The sequence below is a fragment of the Loa loa genome, assembly GCF_000183805.2.
Source record: "Loa loa unplaced genomic scaffold supercont3.196, whole genome shotgun sequence".
NCBI classification, from domain to species: Eukaryota; Metazoa; Nematoda; class Chromadorea; order Rhabditida; family Onchocercidae; genus Loa; species Loa loa.
The window spans coordinates 58,683-69,436 of NW_018108376.1; the positions used below are offsets into that span (position 1 = coordinate 58,683).

The following is a 10,754-nucleotide window of genomic DNA, read 5'->3' on the forward strand; positions in this document are numbered from 1 at the left end:
AAGTATTCTTTTCTTCATATATATATATATATATATATATGTATATATATATATATATATGTATGTATATTTTCTGTTTACTTTTTTTCTAAATCAGCGAGAATGATTTGGCTAAAATGTTTGATTTCTGCGAGAATATACATATACATTTTCAGTGATGAATAAAATACGAAGAAAAATACATCTAATACCTAATATTCTATATATAAATTAAACGTTTATCTGTAAAAGAATAGACAACGAATGTCTGCATAAGAATAAAACAATCTGCATACCATTTTCATTGATATAATCAGATGTGTCAGACATAAAATAACGTTGAATTAATAGAAGTTGCTCTTCTCCAAATGTATATGCCTCCTTTAAATCTTTACTCATTTTATACCTGAAAAATAATAATTTGTGTAATCAACATTTAATTGATTTATTTTTTACTTCACAAGGATACAACGTATGTCAGTAGTTGGCTTATTTAATGAAACACGAGTTTCTCATGGATATCATCGAACGGAAGTCAAGCTTTCCAAGCATAAATTAGTTGTCCCGTGATTTGTTTTATATAAAGGATAATATTCACTTGGTTCATGCCACATAAAGCACGCGTTTATGAGCTTTATGTTCCGCTTACTATCTCTCTTATCTTCTTTATTTACTTGAAATTTTTTAAATAATCGCTTAAATTTCGATAATATGATGATGTGTATCCCTCTGGGTGCTCGGATGAAGAATATTATTATGCTGCATCCTTGCTTGAACATCAGAAATTCGCAAAGTATTGGTAATCTCTGAGTCCAAATTTTTTCAATAATTAACTTCAGCAATGCATTTCAAATTGTTCATTTTCACTCTAGTTTACCATTTATTTCTGATTAATCTGCTATAAATTTAAATACAAATTTAAGCATATGGATGATGAACAACAAATAAATAACAAATGATTGTGGTATACACTATAATATGAAATGTTTGTTTATGAAACACGCTGGTTAACATAAACGTAAATGTTTTAAATCACAACACAAATATTTATTTTGAATGAAAACCCTTTACCATAAGTTAAAAAAATCATAAACCAAGATACGTAAGTCAAAAAGGTCCAAAACAAAAATAAGCGCAAGCTAGAAAGTACGTGTACTACGTGTAAAATAAAAAGTACGTGTAAAATACTTTAGTACGTGTACATCAAAACGGTTAAAAACCAAAACATATAAGTCAGAAAGATCGAAAACTAAAGTACGTGTATGCCAAAAAAATCAAAAACCAAAATATGCGTATGTCAAGAAGATCAAAAATTAAAATACATAAATCAAAAAGATTAAAAACTAAAATACGTTATAAGTCAAAAAGATCAAAAGATTACAAACTACAGTACGTGTATGTCAAGAAGACCAAAGATTAAAATACGTCATCCTACGGTATTCGTTATAACCCACGCAAATCACGCAAACCACGCGTCCATTACGAACATTCGTTTGTATTTTTAGCTATCAATTCCCTCATTGACTAATATTCCGGTTAAATTGTTGGATTGAGCCAAATTCTAGAAATATTACAATATTTTAGGAGATTGCAAAGATTGATAGATTTAGAGAAATATATTAACAATGAAGAGATATAGATTGTTTAGGGTGCGAAGTTACATATGTAAAGTGCAGGAAGATTGTCGTGTGATATTGATGAGGTGATTATGTGGCGGGAAGATTTCGAAGATATTTTTGGGATTGTCTTTTTGTTAATAAATTAAAAATGAGAAAATAGAATAATTAATTAATTATAGGGAATTATATAATTAATTATTTATAGAGAGGAGATAGGGAATTATATAATTAATTATTTATAGAGAGGAGACAAAGAATGATAAGAATTATGGAATAATGTGTGTTGCTAGTGATAAAGGAAATTGTATTTTATCTGCTTTGTATAATTGTATCTTATCTTCTTTTGAAAACTGTTAGTAAAAATTTTTGATAAGAATTATGGAATAATCTGTTGTTGAAAAAGAATTGCTGTAAAATTTTTTTTTTTAAAAAAGAAAGAAAAATTGTTGAGATTGCTCAAATTTTACATTTCTCGAATTGTTACACTCCGATTTATATTACTTATTTGCGTATATAACCCGTATTCCGTGTAAAAATTGTTTTGTCGATATACCTTTATATATTGCTTCTTCAAAACAATTTTCACTAGCAGTTTTCTTGTGCTTTAAATTTTGATTGTTTATAATTGTTCGATCATGAAAATAATTTCATCCTTAAATATTTCCCCGTCATATACACATATTATAGTGAAGTTAGTGTCGCTAAACATTTAGTGCATTTCATGGGTTTATAATTTTGACATTCATGCCGCTACAGTAATCCTGAAAATATCTCGTTTTTAAGTTCACCTACAGTAGTGCGTAAATTTTTCATGTAACACTTGAGCTAATCGTTTGATTTCTTTTTTTTTGCAACTTTAATTAATTTCACAAACATTTTTAGGAATTTGATAGGAATGTTTTTAGGTGAGATCATTATGATCGAACTATTCACAATTTTCGGTAAAGGTGGCATTGTGCTATGGTGTTTCCAGGAAGGAGGACAACTGTTCACTGATTCAGTTAATCAGCTGATCAGAGAAGTTTTGATGCAGGTTTATCTTTGCTATTTCGATATTACCAACTAGTATAAATGAGCAAAGTATGCGCATAATCCGGAAGCAAAGTAAATTTAGATAAACAGATAAGATTAGAGGTTTGTTATTTTGACAATAGAAGTGGTTATGAGAGAAATGTGATTGATACGAATAAATGCTAGAGTTTTTTTATAGCTGAGTAGTGTAAATTAAAGGATTTTAACATTTGTTTGAATTTCTATCCGGACATACCTTGCGAAAAATTTATGAATGAAGTAAAAGTAAGTCATATAATGTAACTGTTTAGAGATGATCATTTAAAAATTCGAGGAAAATGGTAGGTGCTAAATGAGCCGACTTATCCTTTATCCGTATAAAATTAAATCATTTTACTGGTCAGTACTAGTTTAGAGGTGTTTGATTGTGGAGCCCAATTTAATCTTATTATGTAAACAATGGCTGAAATTGGTAATGATTTGTAGTTTTGATGTCATTTTTTATCACTAGCGCTTTAAATAATTTTTTAAAGGAAGAATTTTAAAGCTGACTCGTAGAAGAATGCATCCCAAAATTTGATAGATTCAAAAACACTGCTTAAAGCAGCTTGCGGATCCAAAAATTTGGTATAAATCAAAAACATCATTCCGGTTTTATGTTCACGCAATTGTTATATATAAGTTGACTGTTTCAAAAAAGAAGCTTCTTTTAATCCTCTTCTTGGGGAAACTGTTCCTCAGGAAATATACGCGAAATATTATTTGGACATTGAAATAAGTATTCATTAAGGTAACGAATTGTTTCGTTTTGTTTTTCATTGGTGGAATATGTCATGTTACTTATTAATTGTTAAAAGCATGTATTTGAACTTGTATACATGTTCAGTTCCAACAATTCCAGGAACGTGGAAATACGACAGTTTTCAAGCACGATGATTTAACTATTAAATATAAATTAGACAATGAATTCGAACTTGTTTTTATTGTAGGTTCATTTTATTCCCAATGATACCACTTTATTGAAATCCCTTATATTTTCAACGTAATTTTGTACTAACATATAAAACAGAAAAAAAGAAGGCATCTTTTGAGTAGTCTGGAAAAACCAAAAAGCTTTGAAATAATTAAAAGGGATAAAAAGTACTTTTAAGCAGCTTGAGAAAACCTAGAAGGGAAAACAATTGTATTCCTTAGATAGTTTAGAAAAATTAAGAAATAGAAAATGGATCGAGTAGTGTGTGAATCACAGAAGAAGTTAAATGGTTTCCTAAGCTATTTGGAGAATACAGGAAAGGCGAAAGATAGCCTTCATGAAATCCTTTGAACCCTTGAGGCCATAACATGAAGTTGGGTATTTCCAACTTCTGTAAGCCAAAAGAATGTAATCCTCTTTCATCCTGTTTTTTATTTTACGTCTATCATTTATTTTTTTTACAGTTGAAACAGGCGATAGGTTGGGAAGTGGAAAGTTCCAAGAAAAAAATCAATTTTTTTAGGTCATTTATCAGAGTGCTATTCAGCTTGCTTATACGGATCAGCTTTTATCGGATGTTCACAAAAAATTTCGGGACATGTACAAAAATGTCCTTTCTGATAACAAGTCGCTTTTCTCATCAACTACTCGTACGTATAAGCAATTCAATGATGTTTTCCAGCAGTAAGTTTTGCCCTCTTTATTTCTTATTAAGAATTAGGAAAAAGTAAATTGAAAATCGCGTGTTATTGTTATAAGCAAAAAGTAATACTGGATTTGATGATAGAAATTGATGACATGCAAGAGGAGGATCCAGATTTTTAAAGGGGATCGTTGACTTACACTGGAACGATTTTTTTTAGGGAGAAGTGAGGTGGGAGGGGTGGAGAATTTCAAATTACAGTGATAACTCGCACATTGAACTGCTACGATCGTAATATGAATTATCGATAGTCTCAGTAAGCAGTATATGGTAGCGTAAATCTTTCATCTATGACTTATAAAGTGGTGATTAAGCCATTTTCTCCAGTGATAGAATCGAAACTTTTACTTTCAGACTATATCATGAAGCTAAAATTTTATCAACTAAGCAACCCGACAAAGTAATGCGGAAATTTGAGGTTCGTTAATGGTTTTCATCCGATAAATTTTTATGTTTCTAATTTTTTTTCCTCAAACTAATTTGCAAGGATTTCGCGATGCAATTACCTGACCCACTTTACCATTTATGCTTGATAACGAAGTTCGTAAAAATGTTGCATTTTGTTCAGGAAAGCGAGAAATCTAAGAAAACAATAGCTTCTATAATCGAACGCCCCAATGAGAAGTCAGCGAAGCTCTTGAAGGAGAAAGAAGAGCAGCAGAAACGGTTAAAGCAGAAAAGCCAAGGAAAAGTTATATCTCCTAAAATAAATGGATCGAAGTTAACGAACGGTTATAATGTTAGGTTGGTTAGAGTTAGAGTAACATTTTTTTTTTTTTATAGATTGCATCACAGAATATAGTTGATGGTCATAAGTTGCAATCTGACTTTAACCTACTATTTTGCTTCTGATAGATTTTTTTTCAGCAAGGTGAAGAAAGAATTATCTCAGCCAGATATTGCCCCTGATTCGCCAAAAAGTGATACTGAAAAAGAGGAAATACAGCGTCGACGAGCGGAGTTTTTCAAGAAGAAGGGAACAAAGAAATTTGGGTTTCTTTTTCCTTCCAACTTATTTCAATTAGAAACAAACGATTCAAACATATGAGTGCTATATGAAATTTAGTTAAACGGTGGTTAAAATGTTCTTATCGAATGCTGTGTCTGTTCACTTTTTAACCATATTTAATTTATTGTAATTTAAATTATTACTAGCACTTACACTCGCTAGCTAGTTCAGGCCACCGTTCTGGGCTCTCGTGTCGCGGAATACTTTGCTGGTCTTCCAAACAATTTAATTTTCATGGTTATTTAGGACTGAATCGGAAAAACAAAATGTTGTCTCAGTTGAATCAAAAAAAGGTAAACAGGCGCGTGTTTGGGATCTTGTCGGAAACGGCAAGGCAGATATCGATTCTTTGGATTACAGCAAGGAAAAAAGAAATAACATTGTGGAAATAACAAAGCAGGACGATAGAAAGTTTGTGGAAGAACAAGTAACTGTGTTATACCAATAAAAACTCATCGGAAACAAGAAAAATAAATAAATTAAATGCAGAGCACTTCCTCGAGATCGGGAATCGGTCATGTAGGGCTTAATAATTCTTGTATTTTAAGATGCAATTTGTTGGTCATTTCAAAGGAGAGCTGCCAGGACTAATCGAAGAGCAGAGTGAAAATCTCGAGGTTGTTGAAGACGAGTAAGCTAACTTTAAAGCTTAGAAACCGTTAAAACTGGATTTCGAGGTAGAAGCTTCCTGAAATTTCATCTGAGAGTGCTGGATGTGATTGAAAAATCTTCAGGACTGTTTGCAACTCATCCAGTTTATTATCGGATTATTGCATAGCTGCTGACATACCAGTTATTTTAGAATAATTAAGATTCCAGTTGTTACATATATTTTCATCCGCTAGTTAAAATATATCAGTCTGGGTTTTCATGGGTTAGTAACGATGCTTACCTAGTTTGCTCATACTTCTACGAAGTATCTCTTTATTTTAGCCTTCTGTTTCACTGTCCGTGCTACTGCACTGTAAGATGATCAGGCTGATTTCTTTAGAAGGATTTGGACTTATTTTGATTTGTTCCTAGATTTAATGAATTTTTTGCATTTCTGGGCGAAAATCGATTACGCATTTTTCAGAGATGATGAAATGAATGGAGAAAAAGGTCACGGTAGGTGGTTTTCGGCCTTCCGTTCACTTGTTGGGAATAAAAAGTTGACGGTCGAAGATATCAAACCTGTGCTCGATAAGATGCGAGAAACTCTGATTGGTGAGTTATCCAATACGCCTATAAGTAGAATAGGTGCTTGTAGCTGGAAATGTCTTTCGATAAATATTAGTGTCATTTGGTATAGGCAGCCAGGAACGGGACATGAAATGAGGATTAAAGCTGTATGCAAGAGTTTTTCGGTGTTCTTTGTTTGTAAGACTAGTCTCAATTTCTGAGAATAGAGTTCTAATATTGGTGATGAAATTAAAATTTTCAAGTTTGAAAATTGAATTTTGTAGAAATAAAAATTACGGAATTACAGAAGCATTTTAAAAATCACAAGAAATTTTTTTTGTATGATGTATTTTTGACATAGCTTTTAACGATGAACATTAACCAAATTATTCTGCTTTAAGCAAAAAATGTTGCCGCGGAACCAGCGGAAAAACTTTGCCAATCAGTAGAAGTGAAACTGGAAGGTAAAGTGGTGGGAACGTTCAGTCGTGTTGCAAGTATTGTGAAGGAATCCGTTCGTGAAGCTCTGGTGCAGGTATATCGACACATTTTTTGTGTATATTACAAAATAATGTACCGGGATTTGCTCGGGATTATAGTCTAACGCTGTCTTAAGATACTATGAGGCGATAAGTGTAGCCGCATTAAACTTAATACCGATTTTTCACAAATCATTATTGTATTTATCTCCCTTTAAGTCCCGATCATTATTACATATTTATAGTTGCTAACACCCAGACGACGCGTAGATATACTACGTGATATTTTTGAAGCAAAACGTGAGAAACGCCCATACATAATTGTGTTTTGTGGTGTTAATGGTGTGGGAAAATCAACAAATCTTGCAAAAATTACTTTTTGGTTAAATGAAAATGGTATGTTAATTTTTCAGTTCACTTTCAACCTTTTACTCAAAGGTTCTAATTGGAAGGTATTTTTAACATTATGTGATGGCAATCTGTGTTCTGTTGAATTGGTGGGAGAGTACTGTTTTTTTTTTTGTGAAATTTGCATCTCAGAAACCTTATAACCAAAAAAGTTTCTCTTAACATTCAGGACATAAAGTGCTGATTGCGGCGGCTGATACATTTCGAGCAGGAGCTGTGGAACAACTGCGAACTCACACAATGCATCTTAATGCTTTGCATCCTAATAGTGTTCAACTGTACGAACAAGGTTATGGGAAGGATCCGGCGGGACTTACTGCTGCTGCCATTTCTATAGGTTTCTTTTTGATAAATTGATGAAATAAATTTGACTTCAATTATGATTTTGTGAAATCTCGATTACTGAGTTATCATTTGTAATATCTCCATAAGTCCCGAAGTGATCACTTCTGTTTTCAAACCGACGACTTATTCTGATCGTTTCTCTTTTCATACCAACGGCTCATTCACTGAATGCTTTATTATATTTCTTTACGAATATACTATCCAGTTGGTACTTCAGTCAAGTTTCAAGTTCTAGTTTTTGAAGATATTTACAGCAATGGAGCGTGGGACTGATGTAGTAATGGTTGACACAGCTGGTCGTATGCAGGACAATGAGCCACTCATGCGTTCTCTGGCCAAGGTTTTTGATTTCTCGGAATTATTCTGTTAATTTAAAAAACTTCTGGTCATTATTTGAGTGCAGTCCGAAAGATAAAATCGATGCTGAAACTTGTGTTTTATTATAGCTGATTCAACTGAACAAGCCGGATTTAGTACTGTTCGTGGGTGAAGCATTGGTTGGAAATGAAGCTGTCGATCAACTGGTGAAATTCAATCAGGCATTAGCAGACCATGCTGCATTAGGTGTTGAGGGCCGACTCATCGATGGTATCGTATTAACAAAATTTGACACTGTCGATGATAAAGTAAGTTCTAATTCAAATGCTCCAGTTATACGAGGCTCATTTACTTTCTGGAAACCATTATGCTCCGGAATTTGTCTGTCCAGAACTTTTGATAACTGTTTTGTTGATTATACCAATCATTCGAAACAACTTGCGGAGTCATCCGATGGTTCTGGACATTTGCTTTTCCTAAATGTGGATAAAATGAGGAGAATCCTAAATCTGTTTGGTCACTTTCCTCAAAAATAAGAAACCGATGGCAAATAATGAAAATTTTCAGGTTGGCGCTGCAATTTCAATGACATACATTACTGGACAACCGATTGTATTTGTTGGTACCGGACAAACCTATAAAGATTTGAAAAGTCTGGACATTAATACTGTTGTTCATTCGTTGCTTAAATAAATTAATTTATCGAAATAATTTCAGTTGTGGGATCTTTTTCAGTAACATTGAGAAATTGGTTGGTGGTATTTTGTTCTCTGTAGTTGTTCCAACTATTTTTGTCAATCATTTTTTTCACCGATGCACAACGATAATCTGTCCCTTAGTAATTTGGGGTTACCTTCACTTCAAAATCTGAAATCCCGCGAGGCAAGCTCCACGACGCAGAAAAAGTTTTTCTCCGTGATAGTTACTGATAGAACACTTAATTTAAAAGTCGATGAGTTATTTTTAAATCAAACAGAAAAGAAAGCAGTATTTAACAATATTGAAAATATTTAACGAAAGAGGAAAATGGGAAGATGAGAAAGAATGTAACTATTACTATCAAAAAACATATTTTTGATATTTTTTATCCATCTGTGATATTTTTGTTTTTGCTTTCATTATCAAAATACTCTTTAAATGAATTAAGAACTTTTAATCCACTTTTGTTATTGTTACAATCACTGATTGCATATATCCGAACAATCTTTAAAAAGACAATTATTTATCTTTGTCCGTCTTTACTAATCTTCGGCTATATCTCTCCGTATTGATTATTCTTAAACAACACATTACTCGAATAATGTAAACTTATATTGAACACAAGATAAACCTTTGTCTCATCAATGAAGTCCAGTATTCTAGATGTGAAAATAATCTGTGTAACTTATTCGTTATTTACCACTGTAAATCGTTGGTTTCGCAATATTTCTTGCTTGTAATTTCTGAAGGTAAGCTCTTACTTTCATTAGGTTCTGACTTGTTCATTTTCTATAACATGCAGTTCCTTGATGCAACTGAACTTTAAAATAAAAATCAAAGCATTAATCTTGTTTGTCCTAACAACTAGTGTAACTAGACGTAGATTGCAGTTTTTGCATCGCATCATATAAACAATAGAAGTTAAATTTAGTATACTGTAGATTTAGATGATGTTTGACAAATTTCGCAGTTTCAATGATTATAGTTGATAAATCTTAAGAAAAAGAGTAGCTGATTCTTATGTTGCAGTAATATGTCTACTAAAGAGCTAGAACTGAAACTAATGTTTCATGTGGAATGAGGACACTTTTATTTCATATGGAAAGCTTTGGTAGTGCGATATTAGGATAGAGTGACGTAGGCAAATGACAAATTATATTATTTCCAGTTCTTTTTTTTCCCTTATCTAATCTTTTTTTATCTAATCTTTTTAAATGTTAAAATTTAACTGACGTCTTTCCCGAATTCCAATCATATGTAAACTTAAAGATGAAATGGATATCATGTCGAATTTTTACCAAGCAGATTTATTTAACAGTTTATGTGAAGTGGTACTATTCAATTGATCTGAAATATATTAACCATAGAGGGGTGAAATGATTGGTAGGAAAAGGCTGTTTCAAATAACATCAACGAAAATGCAATGAAAGAAAACAGAGGGATGAAGTTTCACCTTAACTGTAATAACATACATTGTAGTAGAAGAGATCAAGGTTCAACACAATTACAGATTATTTGCTTAGAAGTAGAAATACACATATATACCTATTCTCTTCCATTGGATAAGATTTTTTCAGGTAAGCTAAAGAAATGATATGTAACAATACGAACAAAAAATTACCAATCTTTGACAGATTGACATATTCATGCATGAAAATTAAACTTAAGCTATTTACTTTCATGTAATAACCATCTGTGAAATTTCAACCTTGAAGTAATTTAAAAATTTAATTTTAATTTTTTTCATTCATTATGGTATTTCGTTTCATTCAAAGTAATGACAAACCAGGACACCTAAAATTCGTATAATCTGTCATCCGGTAAACGGATAATGTTGTGTAAGCTGCATTTCCGACTTTCCTTTCGTGGCAAATATACTTCCCAGTGCTTTTTTTATTGTACAAATTGATCTAACAAAAACATCCGAATCCAGCATGTCACACAATCCAGTAGCCAAATGATATATTTCGTATACTGCGAAATAAGGCTGCAATCTGTGTAAAGGAATGTCTACTGCAACTCATTTCCAGTTTTATACGGTTTACTTCAT

At 32.2% G+C, this 10,754-nt stretch overlaps 1 protein-coding gene across 1 annotated transcript; it reads left to right on the top strand.

The window, feature by feature from the left end:
- Positions 1-2,493: 2,493 nt before the first annotated feature.
- LOAG_03045 (srpr protein) lies at positions 2,494-8,831 on the top strand (the record flags this gene model as incomplete). The annotated part of the gene is made up of 15 exons (XM_003138582.2): positions 2,494-2,631; positions 3,511-3,594; positions 4,106-4,266; positions 4,640-4,703; positions 4,854-5,029; positions 5,153-5,278; positions 5,541-5,721; positions 5,843-5,925; positions 6,370-6,500; positions 6,857-6,990; positions 7,180-7,330; positions 7,512-7,679; positions 7,942-8,027; positions 8,134-8,313; positions 8,573-8,831. The coding sequence occupies 15 exons, from the start codon at positions 2,494-2,496 to the stop codon at positions 8,696-8,698; spliced, it is 1,989 nt and encodes a 662-aa protein (XP_003138630.1). The 3' UTR covers positions 8,699-8,831.
- Between the last annotated feature and the right edge of the window lie 1,923 nt (positions 8,832-10,754).